Source organism: Cyanistes caeruleus, chromosome 7 (assembly GCF_971803275.1).
Source record: "Cyanistes caeruleus chromosome 7, bCyaCae1.hap1.1, whole genome shotgun sequence".
NCBI classification, from domain to species: Eukaryota; Metazoa; Chordata; class Aves; order Passeriformes; family Paridae; genus Cyanistes; species Cyanistes caeruleus.
In genome coordinates this window covers 23,167,787-23,187,827 of record NC_141707.1, presented here as the reverse complement: position 1 = coordinate 23,187,827, position 20,041 = coordinate 23,167,787, and the positions used below count along the sequence as shown (strand labels likewise).

At 34.4% G+C, this 20,041-nt stretch overlaps 1 protein-coding gene across 7 annotated transcripts in view; it reads right to left on the bottom strand.

The window, feature by feature from the left end:
* TTC21B (tetratricopeptide repeat domain 21B) overlaps positions 1-20,041 on the bottom strand; it is a 35,506-nt gene that overhangs the window by 1,157 nt on the left and 14,308 nt on the right. For 4 of the 7 annotated variants that reach the window (XM_023931083.2, XM_086898108.1, XM_086898107.1 and 1 more), the window contains 15 exons: positions 19,593-19,817; positions 18,659-18,897; positions 18,274-18,346; positions 17,153-17,263; positions 16,638-16,776; positions 15,092-15,198; positions 13,644-13,832; positions 10,607-10,717; positions 9,393-9,474; positions 8,507-8,657; positions 7,960-8,121; positions 7,373-7,568; positions 5,464-5,688; positions 2,787-2,907; positions 423-490 (listed from right to left, as the gene is read on the bottom strand). In XM_023931083.2, coding sequence (XP_023786851.2) covers positions 423-490; positions 2,787-2,907; positions 5,464-5,688; positions 7,373-7,568; positions 7,960-8,121; positions 8,507-8,657; positions 9,393-9,474; positions 10,607-10,717; positions 13,644-13,832; positions 15,092-15,198; positions 16,638-16,776; positions 17,153-17,263; positions 18,274-18,346; positions 18,659-18,897; positions 19,593-19,817 — 2,199 coding nt within the window. Of the gene's footprint in view, positions 1-411; positions 491-2,786; positions 2,908-5,463; positions 5,689-7,372; positions 7,569-7,959; positions 8,122-8,506; positions 8,658-9,392; positions 9,475-10,606; positions 10,718-13,643; positions 13,833-15,091; positions 15,199-16,637; positions 16,777-17,152; positions 17,264-18,273; positions 18,347-18,658; positions 18,898-19,592; positions 19,818-20,041 lie in introns of all 7 variants that reach the window. The other 3 variants (XM_023931082.2, XM_023931085.2, XM_086898106.1) reach the window with 1 other exon arrangement.

Below are 20,041 nucleotides of genomic sequence, written 5' to 3'. Positions count from 1 at the left end.
ATGTTCCCTCTGCTTCTTTAATAGTAGCCCTTCCTCTTACTCTGCACTCACTCTACTGATGTTTGGACCATACAAAGATAATACCTCCAGTTGCTTTCGAGCAGTGTCTTCTTTGATTAGGTATTTTTTTTCAGCTATACTTCTGTATGGATTCCCCAAGTTGCAACCACATGGCCAAAGAACATGGTGCCATTTGAATATTCCTTCACATGTGATAATCAGTCAATTATCTGGTTCCATGGAGCTCAAGACAGAGCAGGTTATGAAGAGGATATTTAATTCAATCACACTTTTTAGGTAGGACACTTTTCCAACATTAAACTATGTATTTTAGAAATGTAAATTCAACCAAAAAGCAGGGTCATTACATAAAAGAATGTTGCTACAGGAGACAGAGTATTAAACACATACACAAATTCTACCTTATGGCAAACATCGATTGCATCAACATATCTCTTCCCTTTCAGGTAATTGAAAGCCAGCTTATAGCCTGTAATTAAAGGGGTGAGGGGAGAGGGAGGAGAGGAAAAGAAACAATTTTAGTTTCTATACTGAATAACAAAAACATCACATTTAAATTTATTGTGGGAGACTCTGTGTTTCTAAAGTTTGTATTTTTTTTTTTTTTTTCCTACTGTTGTCTCATATATGCCTGGAAATGATCAAAATTTCTACTGAAAGTCATTTCAAGTAGTAAATAAAAGTCCTTTACACACTGATAACTATGTCTGAATCAAAAGGAGACATTATTCTGGAGAGCATGTGCTACTGGAAAGAATACATAATGGTTGCCTTCTTTCAATTACCATGGTATCCCACAGAGTTTCTCACTGTGGCCTGCAATACACTGTCCCTCTGTAAATGTAATCTCATTATTAAAGGACAAAAGTAAAAAAACCAAAAACAAACAGATAACGAACTAGGGAATTTAAATGCTATTCAGTACCACTGTCAGCAGACCACTGATATAAAAAGTCACGTGGAATAGCTAAGTTGCATAGCAACATGCCAGGCTGATACTTTCAACCTAAGAGGTAAAGCTCAAGTGTATCAGCCTGGACAGAGACGAGGCCTGAGAAAGCCTCATTAACAGCATTATAAGCATGCGGTTTCCAAAATTTGAAATTTTAAATCTTTCATTTTTAAACTTATCCTCACTGGTAAATACAGGATCTGATACCAGTTTGTATGGCTTTACTTGCCAGATGGAAATTTGTGCTGCTTTAACTCTTTTTGTTCTAATGCATGACAATTCTCACAATGCTGTGAGAAACAAGTGCACAAAGTACCTTCAATATCATATTCTCTTCTGTATGCAATATTATTTCACAGTTTAATTTCACTAAGGAACTCTCCTATCTAGACATCAAAAGGTTTTGTAATTTGTTGAGTCACCACTCTCTAGAGGATTTCATAACAAAAAATGAAAACTCTTGATCAATGTTCTGTACAAACTCAAGAAATCACAACTCTTTACTACAATTAAAACTTCTTTCTAATATATTTTATTTGATTAACAACTGCAATACTTTAACAACAACCACCATGGCTCATTCTACAGGAACAGGACCATCTAGTAAAAATGACTGCACCCAAACTCGGATACATAGAGGTTTTTCCATTTAACCTAAGTCAGATTTCAATCAGACATTTTTATTTCTGTTTTGATATAAACCTTCCTCTAGTTTGACCCTCCTAATTTTTTGGTTCACAGTACATATAACTCACAGCAGATTCTGTTTTGATAATCCATCCATGTATATGCATTTTCAGAACTATGTTATAAAAGCAGGAGCTAAAGTCCCATTAATAAAATGGTATTTTAATCTACAGATCATATTCTATGAAATCATGAACCAAACCACTGCAGTATCCAGCAGTTACAGGTAAAGAAACAAAATATTTGGCAGTTCATGTGTGTAACGGTTAAAATTTTTTTTTAAGAATCACTGTTTTTTCAGCTAATGCCAAAGACTGTCTCATCCTAACGCTAAGGAAAAGCCACAGGGCACACAGAAAGAGCACAGATGAAAGACTAGAAGTTGTAGGTATTCCCAGGGGGCAATAAACACATCCCAAAACCTGGAACAGAATTTGTGTCAATTACCAGCTTTGGGACTTATGGACAGATTCTAGGTGCTGAATAAGAAAGCGGCATTTCATCCTATGCATCCTTTTCACAAAGGGCTTCCTACATTTAAACTGTCTTAATATGTGATGATTTAGTGCAAATCTCAATTTATTATCCAAGCTGGAACTTGACTAGTGCCTCAAGTTTTCAGCTAGCCATCTCTTTTAAAATAGTTGTATTTAAAGACATTTAAATTTTTTTTTTTTTTTTTAATCCTCACACATGCACATAAAACCTGATCCACAATTTGAATTTTGAATCAAAAATTAAATAAATCAATGACCTGTCACCATCATATATATACACATATAATTATAAAAGACCCTCTACTACAAACAGTATATAGTAGATTACTATAAATACATTATTAATGCTGTACATGCAGAGAAAGTTACAAACAGCCAACTAAAACCGTTTCAGATCAACTTTGTACTGAAACAGTAAGCAGAAACTTCTGAAGTATAAAGCTGTTACCTCTTGCCATGAGGGCTTTCCAAGTGACTGTTCAGTACACCACATTTGTGGTTTTTATGTGAGGAAAACCAGTAATATATTATTTCTATGGAAAATTAAAAACAGTCTTTCCAGTAAAAGTTAGTTGTTTTATTCCTACCATAGTGACTAAAATCATACTTTATAGGTTATATATACTTGCCTACTGTTGGATTCGTCTGGTTTCCATATTTCCAGGCCATCTCATAATTTATTGCTGCATCCTTATATGCCTGCTCCTTTTCCATTATGTATCCCATGTATTCATAAGCCTTGCAGCATGACTGTAAAACAGAAATACTCATTCAAAATTTTATTTAGGTAAGCTTGCGTATAGTAACACTGACAAGTTAATTGCTAAAATACTCTGAATCCATACAATAGGGAAGCACAAGTGACAATTGTCCTAACTTTGATGACACAATAGTCTTGATTTAAAGTATCTGTGTTACAAATGAGTTATATGTAATTAAGCACTACTCCAGGTTAAGTAGAGTGTATTACAGAGACCACTGCAATGACTCCTACCAAAAAAGTTACCTCTCTCAGTTAATAATAACCACACACAGCTGCATTTCAAGTCTAGTGTTTTACCTTCCACAAATATTGTTTGGGTTTTGTTCTTAAAAAAGTATGTTCATAGCTTTAATTTTGGAAATGGTTTAACATTATAATTTTCCAATTAAAGCTCAAAGACAGTCACAAGTAACCTAAAGAGAAAAATCAACCATTAAGTATTTAATTTCTTGTGAATCCAAGTGGCAAGTCACGAGCATCTGAAAAGCAGGTTCAGAAAAACTGTGATGCACTAGTTGAAAATACTTAGCCTTGCTTAAATTATACATACATATAAATCCATCTAACTCCAAAATAAAACTTCATATGAAAGATATAATAATTCATGCAGAAATTCACATAAAAGCAGGAAAACTATTTATAAAAAAATCTAACTACTGCATGCCCTTACCATGAACAGTTTATATTATCATGCTGCCAATAGATCAAACATTTGCAATAGAAACACATATGCAGCTTTTTTACAAAGACAGCGCAAAGCAATGTTGATATATACATTGCCTTCCATCTTGAAATTTACTATTCCTAATTAGGTTTTCAAAATCCACTGATAAAAAGCTTTTGAATCACAGCATAGTGGGATCAGTATGGGAATGCCTGAAAGTTTAGGATAAAAATATATTTCCCCTCTCATTCGCGATGAACAACAAAATCAAGAGGAGTAATCAGTAAGAAGCTTCAATTTCATACAAACAGTCTGCTCACTGGGATCTTACTAAACAATCCTAAGTCTTTTAAAATAAAAAATATCCTTATTAAATTACACTAGGCTTTTATGAAATTTTCACACCACATATTTACTTACATTGTATATATATGTAATTCAAATATGTTGAAAATAATCCTAAAAACTAACGAATCACAGTAACATGTTTTCTCAATCCAATCAAGTCTTCCAAATTGGAGAACGCCACGTAAAATATTGTCTTTTGAATTGACAAGATACGTTAAGATGCAAACTGTTCATCATCTATTTGTATAGCATAATTCCTGCTTACCAGCTTTGCATGCAAGTTGGAGAGAAGTCACTCTTTCCTGTGCTGTTTTGGAAGGAGCCAGATACACTTCTAATCTGCCATGCTCCTTGCTATAAGCACAGCCTGTTATCAAAGTCCCTCATGGATCTCAAGCTTTTTAGAAGAAAACAAATTTCTTGGTGGGCTATGTTTTTACACTTGGTAATTTCTGCAACAAAGCACCATCATGGTATACACCTGCTCAACAGACCACCTGTTTCAAGATAAGTCTTGTTTTGGGAGATGACTCCCATTTATTCTCCAGCTGTATGGATTTTGAAACTGAGCATATCCTATTTTAAGGAAAACTCTCTGCAGAAGTACATAACAGCACTACACCAAGGACTGTTGGAACTGTCTCTCAATTTTATATTTAGAAATAAGAAGTGTTAAAAAAACATCTCTCTCAGAACCTGCTAAAATGTGACCAAATAATGAACCGTACCTTCCATACTAATGAAATTATATAAAAAGTACAAGCATTGTGCTCTTTTCTAAACCAAACCTGTGCTCTGCAAACAGTACTCTGAACCTGCAGCATAGTGTGTATGGAACACCAGCCTATTGGACTGCCTCACGTGAAGGAAATTCAAGATAGAAAAACATGAACAGCTTTTTGCCTATCAAAATGAAAAATAAGCACATGCTAAAATCTGTGCCTGTTCCCATAGTCAAAGCAGGGTATTGTATAGTTTTCTTGCTCAGGAACTCTGAGGTAAACAACACATTAGACCTTGTCCCCTGACAATCTACCAGACAGTACTGCCACAGAAAAAGATTAATAACGGCATTAAAAAAACCACGCACTGTAGCAGGCTTATGAACATAAATGTTTAAAAGCAAAAGATCATAAGATTTGAATATACCATCTCAGTAAATGGAGCAAGTCTCCACATACATTTATACAGCCACATCTTTCTTCATCAGTTTTGTGAGCCTCACTAAAACGCATCTCTGACACTGCATAAACGCTCCAAGTTATTAGAGTCCTCTCAGCTGAAACTTGCCTAAGTTGCTACAGAACATGAACAAAAATGACTAAGCAGCATTTACAGGTTTGTTTACTACCCTCCAGTGTGAAGCTGCTGGTTTCCTGTCTTGTTTTGGTCTGCTTCTCCTTAAAAAGTGAAATACCAGGCAAATGAACAAATAAATAAATGTCAAAATTCTGTTCCAGAGCAAAAGCAAACATTTTGATGAATTAAAATAGAAAAGTACTAAGGTTACTTTCAATGTGCATTGACTTACCCTGTTATGACGAAGGCATCGTTTTAGAAGTTCACCTGCCATATCATATTTTGCAGATTGAATATATATATCTGCAAGCAGAAGCCAACTCTTTTCAAATTCCTCTGCATCAATGGGATTCCAGCTCATTTTTGCAATCCGTTTTAACTGATTTCTGGCTCTTGGAGTCTGTTTCAAGATCATGTAGGCCGTGGCCATTCCCAAAAGTGCTGGTATATGATCCTTCTGCAGTACAAAGTACAGGGACTGCTTGGTGCTTTTTTATTTTGATATAAATTTTTTTTTAAAAAGTAAGACTTTCACCAGGTATCTAAAAACTAAACTAAAAGTCTCAGGAAATGAAGACAGTATCTAACCTATTATCTAATCTAATCTTACAGACATGTTTTTTACCTAGTGCTACAATTAATTCTGCAATCTGATAACCACCAGGCACAAGAAATGCTTAAAAAAATCCACAGGTATTTCATCACATAAATAAAAAAATCAGATAGTACCACTAAGAGCTATACTTTTTTTTATACAAATGAATACTTCAGCTAAAATCTGGAATCACTTGGAAGTTACAATAGAAGTGGTATTTTTCACTTATAGAAGTGCCTGTCAAATATCAGTGAAACAGACTCTGATTCCTCTCATTAGGTGTACAGCTCCTAAAAATTTAATGTCTAGATTGTATGCATGCAAGCTATATATAAACAAACAGCATTCTCAAAAACCACCATTCTATGCAAGAGACTCAAAAACAAGTAATAAGAACTCCTGGCACAAGGGCAATTTTTTACATCCTGCCTTCATTAGTAAAGGATGAGAATGAGGCTCACATCTTGCAATTGCAGCTGCCTCCTAAGAGCTGAGAGTTCTATGAGCAGCTAACTAAAATGTTTCTTTTTCCTTCCAGTGCTTCTGACTCACTGTAGGTATTCTGCCTCTACATCTCATTCTGAGGTTGTGCTGTAAATATGTTTGTCGTAGTGCATTGAAAAAAAAAAAATCCCACTAATAGCTCCTCTTCCATTTAATAAGCTCATCCCCCTTCTCCCTCAATAGCCACACCTATCATGGATCAATAACCTCAGAAGTCTGAAGAGATTAACACTATATTTTTTATGCAACCTATGAGGGAAGAACAAATAAACCACACCATTCTTCCCAGTGGAACTGCTACCATGTGAAAAAGAAGTCACATTCACAGGAACTCAGATTAATTCTGAGCAGGACTGGGAAGCCAGTACTGGAGGCAGAGGGACACCTTGTTTATGGTTCCCTTACTGCCTTACACATAAGATCAGCCCGGGTATACTGGCCTCAGACAAGGTGCAGCTCAGCACACAGTTAAAGAGTAGTAACTTATATATTTTATAGCATTCTGATGGACCAAATCTTTCTACACATGTTGAAATAAAATCTGTTGAAAGCTCCTGGTAAGCGGAACAACCATTATTATTCCTAAAACTAGTAAGTACAATTAATTATAAAATATTGACGATTTCTATCATAAAGATGAATTTTAAGGTGATGTATAAATTCTGTCAAATTGCCATGAAGCACTGCATAGATTTATGTTACAAGACATACTGCTGGCAACCCTGGGAATTAAAAAACAAGCCCAGTAACCAAACAGCCTACTTACATTTCACTAACAAGCAATATTAGCATTTAGCTGGGTTCTAAATTTGCAATTCAACTGAAAACTTCTAAAATATATGCTTACTGTAAGTATATGTATATTGTTATTTCAAAAACGTCTTTTTCAAATTTTATATAAAATATTCTTTGATAGGAAAATAATCCTTAGAGCAAATAGCATTAACGCATGCCGCTGTTGTGGAATATAAAATGCAAGACTAGTTAAAAAAATGTAGTAAGTATGAAAAGGAAGAATGAGGAAATGAGACAGGTTACTAACCTCAGCCACAACTATTTCTGTGAAAGTGTTCAGTGCTTGTTCAACACTTGATTTTTGTTTGGTTGCCATGAGACAATAATTCTCCATGATTCGCAGCTGAATGTGACCCTGAATGGTTTGAGGCTTGAGCTCCTTTAGCAGGTTTCCTGCTGTTCTTACAGCCAACTGCACAGACTCCTGCTTCTCTGTTGAATTACTATTATCAGGAAAAAAGTGTTCATAGAAGCTTATTTTTTTAATACACACCAAATTAATTACAAGTTAGAACTGTTTCTGTGCTAAAGACATTTTGTAGAAAAATGGCTCTGGTACATAGGCATCCTACATCAATTCTCTTCAACAACAGCAATTCCAAACCAACAAGCTGATTTTAACACTGCAAGTGACCAGCATTCCTGAGAAAATCTTCTACATTTTCTGCTTCAGTCTCACTTATTACAGTATAGAATGGTCTCTCACAATAACACAGACTACTCAAAGCACTAGACGATCTCAAAGTTCTAGCAATTTAAATTAAGGCACATTGTCAAGGGGCAGCAGAAGGAGATGGCAGAATAACCCAAGAAATTTTTATTTAATTCACCTACCCCATGTCAGCATCGAGATTTTCAAAGACTTCTCCACCCACAGTTTCATTATCTGGGTTCAAACAAATTTCAATCATGTTGTAGACTGCATTCTGTCCCCAGTCACTGTCCTTTCGAGCTTTATTAAAATGCCGCAATGCATCGTTTGGCTCACCTGTGTACCTACATGAACAATTAAAATATTTAAAGCCAGTCAAGTAAAATTGTCCAAATTCCACCCAAATCCCAAGAAATCCAAGTACTTAAAAACAGATGACCCATTTGACCCACTGATACTGAAAGGTTTGGACAGCACACACACTATTGCAAGGAACTTCTTTTCGCAAACTAAAAATAGTCTGGCAAGTTATAAAATGTGAAGATAAACAGTATTACATTATTGAACCTGGAAGAACATCCTGACATAGTCAGAGAAACTGAGAATTTCCTTAAATCTTGACACCTTAATTAAATCAACATAGCACCTTTTAATGGATGACAAGAAAATTAATTTAAATCTATACTATATAGTCAAAATAAATATTATCTTAATTCTAATTGCAAGTACCAAAGATACAGTCCTTTGCAGTAGTGAAATCCTGGTTCAAGCTTTGTTCGGGAAGAATGTTTTTCAGCCATTAAAAGAAATCTTGGGACCTCTTCTAATTTCCCGGCTCTTCTTAACAGATCAATTAATCGAGAGAGGGTTGCATAGTTATCTAAATATACAAATAATTAGGAGACTGTAATTGCTATATGAATAAGTTAAGAAATAAAGAGCCTGCCTTAATTTTTTCACATATAAAAATGAGATGATTTAATACATAAGGTATATTACATAGTAACCTCAGATATAAGAAAGATGTCAAGTGATACTTGCAGTATCCTTTATACAGGTTTTCATAGAAGTATAATTGTACTTCACTTTCAAAAGCACTCAAAACCATTTGCTGCACTCTCGTGACTTCTTTCAAAATCCACTAGAAAACTTTACATTCATTATAGTAAAATTTTAATAGATTTTAGTAGCCTTGTCTCTGGTCCCAACTTGGAAAATGCTAAAAAAAACACTTACTGCTGTCCAAGTCAAGTTTCCTTTATTAGTCTTCAAGTAAAATATTACCTTTACATTCATGCACTTGACATTTTCAATACAAAAGAAAATTTTTTACAGTGAACAAGTAAATAACACCCTATTTGTTAAGGTAAACTATGTACATTACATTGCAGCAAAGTAAATTTTTGTATCTAAGAGAAATAATTTTTGTCATATTCCCCTAAAACATCTTTATGTTTTTATATATGGTAATGGTTTTTGGCTTTAGTATCCATTACATTATAAATAAAACATTTATTTTTAATCAAGCAAAGAATTTTTATTCAACTATTTATTCATCTCTTTTGTTAGAACTATGTATCACAACAAATGAAAAGTATCACTGCTAAATATTCACCTGGCTTGCGTTCCAGGAGCTGCTGGAAATGAAAAACAGCTTGTTCGTAATCTTGCTTCCTGAACATGAGATCAGCCATCATCTACAGTATTGAAAAATGTAGAGAAAACAAAACAAGGTATTGTGAAAAAGTAACATAAAAATTATAAATAACAAACTCTGCTTATGAGGAGAGCTAAAACTTTAGCTTCAAAGTACTACAGGAGCTGCACAAGAAGTAAAATCACTTGGACTTTTTATTACTCTCTGGAAAACAAACATAATATACAACAGACATGGGTAATAATGAACAAGTATATGAACACCTTTTCACATAAGGTGAAAATTAAAAGCTAATTAAGTAGTCTGCCGTATCTTTCAAATATGTTTTTTTACCACTGCATAGTTTTACTCCGAATTTTACTTCCAATAACTGCAGATTATGCACATGGAAAAGCAATGTTAGTTTGAAGTTAGGGAAAAAGATGATAGCTCATTTCAGCAGAGAAGGTAAAATGAGTTCTTTAATTTCAGTTTCTCTCCAATGATAGTTAGCTACTATAGAGTAGATTTAATAATGTATTTCAAGAGTGCTATTACTTCTGTTCATGCACCATACTAGAACAAATTTTAGATGTTAGACTGCTAGGAGAAAATAAATCATTCCCATTGTTAAATAATTTTGATCCTAGTGTGTTACATCAAAAGTTGATCAATCTATTGAGCTATCTTTTAGGCCAAGAAGTATACAAGTCCTGGACAAGAACTTGCAGCTGTGATTAGAACTTGTTAAGTAGGAGTATGATTAACTAAGGTTGAATGAGGCTATAAAATGACCTTAAATACATAGTTCTTTTCTTCTAACACTTTTAAAAAAAATACTTGTTCTAATATTACTGCGCTGGAAAAACAGCTTCTTCCTGGAGTATTAGCCAATTATCAATAGAACACGCATTGAGCCATACTTTATCCAATCTTACTACAGCTACTTTTTCCTTTACTTCTAAAGACTCATTTTATACTGAGATAGAACAATAGCTATGACTGCTAGAAACTTTGTATTGGAACATCAGCTGGCATAAATAGGAAAACATTTTGTTGCCATGGATTTTTCACTTTTTTTTTGAAATCACAAAGCTGTAGGCTTTTGTAAAAGTAGTGCTTTATGAATATATCATACTGCAGGCACACAAACTTCAAAAGCATTAATGCAGGTTTAGCATAATAGCACATACCACTGTTGCTGCTTCATTGTCTTGGTCATTCTTCAGCAGTAAGGAACACTGATGTTGACAGGCATCAGTATCGTCTTGTGCTAGATATAAACGTGCAAGTTCCAACATTGCCTGTATATTAAAACATTTAACTGTATGTAATTCAAAGATGAAGAAAGTTGGTTCAGTTTTGAGTATCAATCTGATATTATACGGTTCCAGGGAAAAATTGTATCTCCACTAAAGAGACAGCCTTTTCTGTTGTTTCCTGTGGGCACACGTCAATTAAAGTAACCCATTTTCATTCCCTCACCTTTTAAAACAGACAAAACTTTTCTTCTTCTGAGGGATATTCTAAAGGTACATTGAAAACAGGGCTGCTCAGATAGTATTGCTCTGAAGACATGAGTACTTCAGTGTAAATAATGTTCTTGGAAAAATATAAGTGAATGTAGTTTTAAATGTATTGAAAAAAACAAATACCTCATTAACATTCACCAACTAATTCTGGAGTACAAGTAAGTTTCAGAATAAACTATTTTCTTATTTGCATTTCCAACCTACCACATTAAGACTCTGTGTGAATCCATTTCTGAGAAGCCACCACAGAATAAATATTGACAAACTGAAACGTACACTAGCATACATTCTTAAAGCTGAAGTCCCATCATGGATTACTCTGAATAAAATGCCACAAAAAAATTTATAAACACAAGTTACCACAGATTTAATCCAGTTTCTATCGAAGCAAATAGAAGGTAAACTGATTACAAAGCAAAATTAGCACTAGATAAACTGTAAATCACTCCTACTTAATTTTAAATGGTGTTTTGATTTTGGTTCCAAAAGGGAAGCATTTGTAATTGCATCATAACTCTTTCACTAGTTACATTTGTAACTTCTGAATCAGAACAGTGTTTTGAACATCCTGTTCAGAACATGCAGGCTTCTAGCACAGTTTTTAACTGTTTTCTTCCTACTTCTTGCTCTGGTCATACTCAAACATACACCATGTAATTCTGAAACAGGAAGGCAGGTGGGGTAAGCACTGAAATGACACAGAGAATACATGCATGTCAGAACTTAAACTATGAAAGCTTCCTTTAAGCTGCTGCTCTTATGTGCACAACTCTTGGAATGTCAGAAGGCAGTCTTGGAGTCAAGGAATACTTCCTGCAGGGAGTGAAAAAGCTAGCTAAATTTGAGTTCCGCGCTGGATTCTAATGAGTGGAAGTGGTCTCTACATTGTCAACTCCAACACAAACAATGATACTATGAAATGATGTGCATGATGCAATCCATGATCCCCTTCAAGTCTCCATCTGGAAATTGCATTGCCTCTTACCTGATCAAGGAAACAAATGGAGGGTACTACTGACCAGATTTAACCATGTAAAATAATACAACTCCCCTATGACACAGACTGCAATCTCTTTACATTTACACAAATAAATGCAGTATTTCAATGCATTTTGGGTTACTTTGGCTAAAATACAGATTTTGTTCTGATGAAACAAGGTACAGATAGGTTCAAAGGAATTTCCCTTATTTCCATATATAATTTTAAGGAAAGTAAACTCTGAAGGTGCCAAGAAACAGATGGATTTTTAACAGCTCAAAATAATATTATGTAATCTAACAAAATTAAATTCTATCCTTGTACTAGCAGTGCTTTTAAAAATGAAGAGAAGAAAGCAAGTTCAAATCTACTGAAACTATAAAAATAGACTGAGGTAACTCCTTTATACTAGTTGTGGGTAACAAAATATTTTGCTTTCATTACTCAACAAGTAGGCAGCAAGTTATTAATCAGAAATTCAGACAGATTTTCTAAAACGTCACTGTATTCTGTGTTGCTATCAAAGTAGGATTAAAGCAAAAATCTTCAGCAATATCTAACAGATATTTAGTACAAATGTCTGTATCTTGTAATGGGAACCTCTCAGAAGTATGATTTTAACAAGAACTGAAGGGAAATGCCATGCTGGTCTTTCCGTACTGCTATGGAAGACCAAGTAAGGTTTTGATACTGGTGAAAAAGCCACAGCTGTACCAGGACAGGCAGTCTCCTTGTTCTTAATGGTAGAATGGGGAAATCACCATTATAAGGATGTTTTATTCCTTTACCAATTTATTTTTCTTCTCCATATCATTCTTAGAAGATGTCTTGAGACAAGCCTGTCTCAAATACACTGAAGTTGTAGCTTTAGGAAGGACCTAGATTCTTGGAACCACAAGTTCAAATATTAACTATTAAATATTAAACTAAGTGATGTATTTACAGCTCATGTGACAGCTGTTCAATAAGAAGCATCAAAATAAGAAGTCTTCACATATACCTAGGTATGTAACATAATTATGATAGAAAATCATGGCAAATGAACAAAAACTGTATTTATTTATTTTTAATCTAGAAACAAATCTCACTAAAGTTGACAATTATTCTGCTCATTATAATTATTAATTTCTTAGACTTTTGCTTCTCTCCCTCTTATCTCTAAAACCCAGGGTTTTGAAATGATAAAAAGGAAGAGTAGGATAAAAATAAATCTGAATTTACCTGTATTCATCAACTTGTGTAAAAGACTGTGCAGCGAAGAGAGAAGCAGTACAATAATCCTGCTCAAGAACAGCAACATTTTGTGACTAAAATCGGAATCCTACCCAGTCCAGATAAAAGTCTAAAATTGCTGAAGTAGACTCAGAAAACACATAAATTGTCTGCACTGACCAAAATCACTAGGAGTTCATTTCAGAGGACAAGCACCAAGCAAGATTGGAACAATCTCCATCATTACCAGTACCTGAAGACAAGCTCACTGTGAGTGCATGCAGACACCACTTGAGCTGGGAGTTCTTGTAAGAAACAGAAGTTAGAAGTGCATGCAACTATTCTATCATGGTAAGCAATAAAGGGGAGAAGGTTCAAGGTTCTATCTATATCATGAAGTAGAAATAATTGCAAATTATTCTCTTCTGTGGATAACTGCAAAAATATTTTGCTACATCTAAAAACTGAATGGAAAAACAATGCAAAATAGTCAGAAGGAGAACTGACCTTGTTATTGGTTTCACAGTGAACAAGGGCTTCTTTGTAAAATTTAATTGCTTTTTCATAGTTTCGCTGGGCTGTTGAATGTTTTGCAATCTCAGCACAAATCTCAGCCGCTAACTGTTTCTGTGCAGGAACTGCATCCAGCTGTTCTACTTGAGACCGCTTAAGCACTCTGCCTTGTAATTCCCGAGCCTGGCGTGGGGAGAGCAGTGAGCAGTCAAAAACTGTCAAAGGAATGAATTTAATTTATCAGCTACAAAATAGTGTATTTTGTTTTTTTTAAGAGAAGGAAGAACTAATACAATTCTGCTTCTTACATCCCTACCATTTTGCCTAGCAGAGAATAAGAACAAAAGCATAAAAAAACATCTCTCTGAAAACCAAGGTAAGAAATCTGTATAAGACATATAAGTTAATCCTGCTGAAATCAAAATGCAGGTGTTTTTGAGTAAATGAATGTGGCATCAAAAAGAAAAGGGAAATATTTAAAAGGGAATGGGTACAAGGAAGGACAGTTCTGAGGGACATGGTAGTAAAACCAACAAAAAAAAAACCCAAAAGGACAGAAATTTTTTTTGAAATGTGATACAGTGAGAACCCTGGAAGAACTAAAGAAGTAAAGAAAACCGTAAGAGAAGGAGACTGCTTAGGGGGAATTTTACTAAAGGAAAATTGGGGGAAAAAAAGGTCAACTTTGATAAAGTTGACTATAAGGAAACTAGAAGGAAAGAAAAAAAGTAAGAATTTGAGAAAGATAAATGTTACCAATATTGGTATTTAAACCCTTACATACAATTACCTTTCTAACCAATCTGGAGACTCTTCTTGCTGGTCAGAAGATGCTATCAAGGCTTATCATTTCTACTGCCTTCACTTTCACAGAGTGGACGTATAACACAACAGAAAGTACTGACCACACCTCTTGCTAAACCTTTTTGTTGAAAAAGCATTTTCTAAGGGATTAAACCTCTAGCTTCCAACGTTATTCTTTCAAGCCTCAGTCTGAGAGATAACAACTGCAGAATGGACAGATTTTACTGCTATTTAATACTAATACTGCTGTTTAGCAGTACAACAAAACAACAAGTAGCCATTGAAAGCTGTTCTGTGAATGGTAAAGATACGTAATCTAGCTGCCCTCGTGGCCAATTTCATCTTCACCTGATATGCTAAGACTATGCTCCACATACAAGTGAAGGCAAAGTAAGACTGCAGAGTTGCAGTAAAAGCCTGCATTCTGATCTAAAATTCAGATAACGCTCCTTGCAAAAAGCAAAGACTGTGTAACACCTTATGTACTTTACATTTCACAGCAGTCACTGGTGCTTTATCCCCAGCATACATTCATTTTCCATATTCACACCAATATTATGGTTAGAATATGGGATGAAAGCGAAACCAGGGGTAAATGAGTTTTCACTCATTCAGGTATTTTTGGTTTGCCTCTTTACCTGTTGTAATGAAACAATAGCTCTGTCAATCTTCTCCATTTTGCTGTAAATTTTTGCCAGAAGTACCTGGTAACGTACATCTTCCATCAGAGAAGACAACTCGTTAACTGTAAGATTGGCATTAAACTAACATTATTCTTGAAGGAACTGATCCCAGTAAAGTCAAAGGAAAAAGCAACTCATCACACATCCCATCCTCCAGGCAAGAGTTTACATGAAAAATTCACAGCTCCATCTTACTTATTTAGAATTGTGATCTGACTTGGTGCATTGCTGGTCGGCAGAATATGTTGGTAGTAAGCAGAGTAAACACTAAAGACTACAAACAAAGTGAGATTTAAGGCCAAAGACATTGAAAGATGCAAACAGAACTAAAAAAAAATTGACTGTCTGGTCTATTTACATTTTCAGAGACCTAAGACAAAATATTTTGAGATGCAAGCAGAAAGGAAATAAAGCCACTCCTGACATTTCTGATCTAAATCCTCCTCAAAGTCAATGAAAAATGTCCAAATTCACATAATGTGCTACTCTACATGCAAAAAGCATGAGACTGTTCAATGAAATTTCTAGCCAGACCTCAAACTATGCTTCTTTTGCTAGAGTCTAGAACAGACATGAATACAGAGTTACTTTAACTAAATATTTCAGTATCTACTTAAAAGCACTAGGCTGCTTTTGAACAATGGTTAAAATAAATATGTATAAATTAGTATTTGAAGAATTCAAGCTTTCCCTGGCTAAAATTTATTTTACTCTGACAAAGCAGTATCTTGAGCACAGTTCCACATTAAAATATAGATGCCACCAAAAATTTTATTTTATCTTTATTAAAATTAAGGAGTACCTAGAGCTATATTCTATCAGAAAACTGGTCTTCAAGGTGTGACATGCTGTTCTAAATCAGAGATTAGACTGTGTAACTTAGACCGTGTAAGATCATTCCCTTCAGTATGTTTCCTCTAATTTTTTTTTTCCACAAAGGATATTCTAGCAGTTCCATAAAAAAATATTAAGTTGTTCAGTAATTTTCCCAATAAGCCAAAATTAACATTTTTCTCTTAGAGAATGTGTGTGTATCAAAACTTTGAAAAAACATTAAAAAAAAAGGGGTTTTGCTTCATTTTAAGCCATAAGGTAAGATTTTAAAGTACATGGGGCAAACTGTATTTACTGATAATTATTTTTCTACACTAGAAAAATCAAGCTGTCTTGAGCATGACTATTAAATTAGCCAGATGCTCAAAGGCTTAACTAGGACAGGAATACAGTGTTAAATCAGAGGACTTTTTCAGTGAGAAGTAAACAAGATAGAAAACCAGCACACCGCTGCAAAGCATGAAAGTGATACAGTGACATTAGAAAACCTAACAGAATGGACTACTAACAATACTGCTTCTCTATTCAGAGAGCCACCAAGGTTAAAAAATGTAATTACACCACTGCAAAAAAGTGCCCATGAACTCATTTTCTCCTTAGAGTCATGCAGAAAACACAAATAACAGTAGACAGTGTATGTTTTCCTGTGAATTAATAACAGTCTTACCAGGCTCATGATCTAAAGCTTGCTGAAGTACTTTTTCTGCCTGTTCATACCGCTTCAATTTCATTAAAAGCTCAGCCAAATCATAGCAAAGGAAGTTCTGTTGACCATCTCTAACTGCAGCCTCATAGTAACCAATTGCCTTGAAGAAAGAAGCAAAAAGTTGTGTATAATTTAAAGACAAATCTTAATGATAAGAACCTTGTTACTTAGGTGTTTAATGACATGCTGCTTACAATTTTCTTTACTTTTTTCCAATGGAGAAGTAATAAAACATGGGTTTGAGTGCAGGCCCAAACCCACTGCAAGTCACCAGAACAACAATTCAACAGATTAGAACCCACCAATGTGTGGATCTACTAACTGTACCTTTGGCCAGATGGTCTGAAGGGAATCTACAAACTTACTTTCAGGATAAAATATCTATTTTAGCACTCTGAAATATAATACTTTTACGTAAGCAAAGTCCACATGTTGACACAGTACTCAACTAACCTAATACAGTAATTATAGAATACCTTTGAGTAGTTATGTGTTTTGATTAGGGCTTTTCCAATTTTACTTGCTACAGATGGATCTTTTGGATTTTTCTTCAAGGCCTGCTCATAGACTTCTATGGCTTCATCAGGCTTCAACAGAAAAATATAAACACATAGAAGTCAAAGATTCAGATAAAATATGTATGAAGAAAACAAAATCTGGTAACAACTCCAGGAATGACTGCCAAGCACTACTGATTCATAAGCCACAATACTTCTGAGAAAAGAATGGTTACTGTAGAACTGCAGGGAAGTGCAAAGCCCACATAAATTAACATTTTCATGCTAAAAGAAAATACGGAGAGACCTGGCAAACAAATGAGTATGAATAAATTACAATCTTTTTCCACTGCAATTTCTCTACTACTATCTTCACTAGTTAACAAAGAGGCAGATGTATTAATGCTGGATCTGTTTTTCTCTTCTAGCCACATTACAGAGATCAAAAAAATCCCACTTTGTGTGCTAATTCTTAATTAAGGAGAAAACTACGTACAAACATTAATATGAAAACAACCATTAATCATCTACAGATCTCCAAATTAGTAATCTCATCTACCAGTTGCATGTCCTAACTCAATCTATTCTTTTAACATATGAATTTAAACATGCAGCTTTCAAATTCCTATGTCCACTTGACTACACTGTCTTCTGTAAATACTAAATAGTATTTCCAGTTCATCAAGAAAGTGAAGGATGCAAAGAATGTATAGGAATTATACAATTAAAAAAATTAAGTAAAGTTACCAGCATGAGAACTAAGTTACCTAGAATTATTCTAAGTTTCAGAACACTATTCTAAACATCTCCAGCTTCTTTGTAATTTCAATTTAGCTCTCACTGTAGATATCTGTTAGTCTTATGAGGCAGTGTTCCTCTAGAAAACACTCCCTCCTTGACTTTCACCAAGTAAGCTTTTAGAAGAAATGTATTTTCAACAGTTTTTAATTTAAACAATCATAGTCAATATTTGTTTGACATCCTAAAGCAGTTTCTGTTTGACAAACATCATTCAATAAAAGTTAGCATGTCACAATGTTTCAACTATACAAAGTCAACAAACTACTCATATATTCCATTCATCTCTAGCAAGCACTCACCTCTTGAATATTCATGTATGCATCACCAAGAAGAAGAAAAGTATGAGCACTTGGTAGTTTTTCTACTAGGTCACTGGAAACAAAAGACAAAACCTGGCTCAGTATTTAACATGTCAATACTGGTATATAAACAGGAGAAGGGCACAACAATTTTATCCTCTGCAGATTTTAGTTTTTATGAGTTTTTATTTTCTGAAAATAAACTGAAGAAACCCCTGAAATATCTTTTCAAAATAAGACTTCCAAATATAGTTTTAAAAGTTACTCCATTTACTCAAATTCATCTCTAAATATTTTTCATTTATTGCAGTAGAAAGGATAAATGAGTTCATCATGCAATCCGTAAACATCGAGGAAACTATTTATGACTACCACAAACTTTTACCTATAGCAGGCGGCATATAGCTTCTTATCTTTCATATACTGAAGATAAATATCTGCCATTTTTTCTTTAGCTTGTACAAAGTAAGGCTGTTCAGGTGTAATATTGCGGAGCATAGTCAAGGCATGTTTCACATCTCCTTGAGCAATTGCCAGATCTGCATTTGCAATCACAATTCTTAGCTCCTCGGGTGTTCCAGAAAATTCATTAATGGCGTCTTGGATGACTATAGCAGCTTCATGCTGCAAGTAATAAAAAAACCAAAATTTAGATCCTGTCATTGAACAACCAAAAATATAGACATCATAACCATTTATGGGCATTAAGCAAACCAACCCAAAAAATCCCAAAAAACCACAAACCAGAGCATCCATTTGTTTTGCTACAGAGTTTTCGATTTCTTAAATGAAACTCCTGTGATATGGACTACTATAAGAAGTTATAGTGCAGAAAATTACATTTGTCTTGCATATATATAAATCCATGCTCAAACTTCAACTAGAAAGTTGTACGCTCCAACATGTCCTGCTTTGAGCAGGCTGGCCTCCAAACCACAGTACTGTACAGCTTCTATTTTTATACATATGTAGTGTCCTATTGCTTATCCAGAAACAGCTGATAGTAGGGATGCTGCTACACAAAGATAAGGACATGATCCAAAACTACAGTTAATAGCACAGACAACATAGACAACAAACACTGGGATCTACATCCCAGCAAATGAACATTAACAGTGTGAAATGGTCTTTACAGTCTCAAAATTGAACACATGCAAGCATTTTTTTGCTCTCAAATCATATTCTCACACACTGGAAATTTTACTAAGCAAAACCTTTTGGTAAAAGAAATGATGGTTTCCTATTCTGAACTAATAGAAATGGGAATGCGAAGAGGGAATTGTTTTCAGGTTTGTATTTTAGCAGGTTTGGCAACATACCGGTTCTCCATTCAAACGATGAGCTTCTACCAACTCTAGGAACACAGACACACGATCACTTGCATCAATTTCAATACTTTTTCCTTTTGTTTTTGAGGAAGTTGTACATTTTCTCATTCCAGGCAAATTCCTTGCCATCTGTAAGGTTTTAATAGCTTCTGATATTTCTCCCATCTTCTTTTGGATTTGGGCCTTAATTAAGTGATATACAGGATGCTCTCTCACCTAAAAAAAATACAATATAAAGAGTTTCCAAATTTTACTTGATGTAAAGTATTCAAACCCCTTGAAAGATTTTTTTTAATACTGACTTTGGGTTTTTTTTCTCCTCCAAATATACACAAATTCAGCTTCAGGAATTTACTTATGAAAATGTAAGAATTGTCAGAGTATGCAAACTAGTAATTTAGTAAGTTTTTAATTACAAAGAAAAACTATTACATGGGACA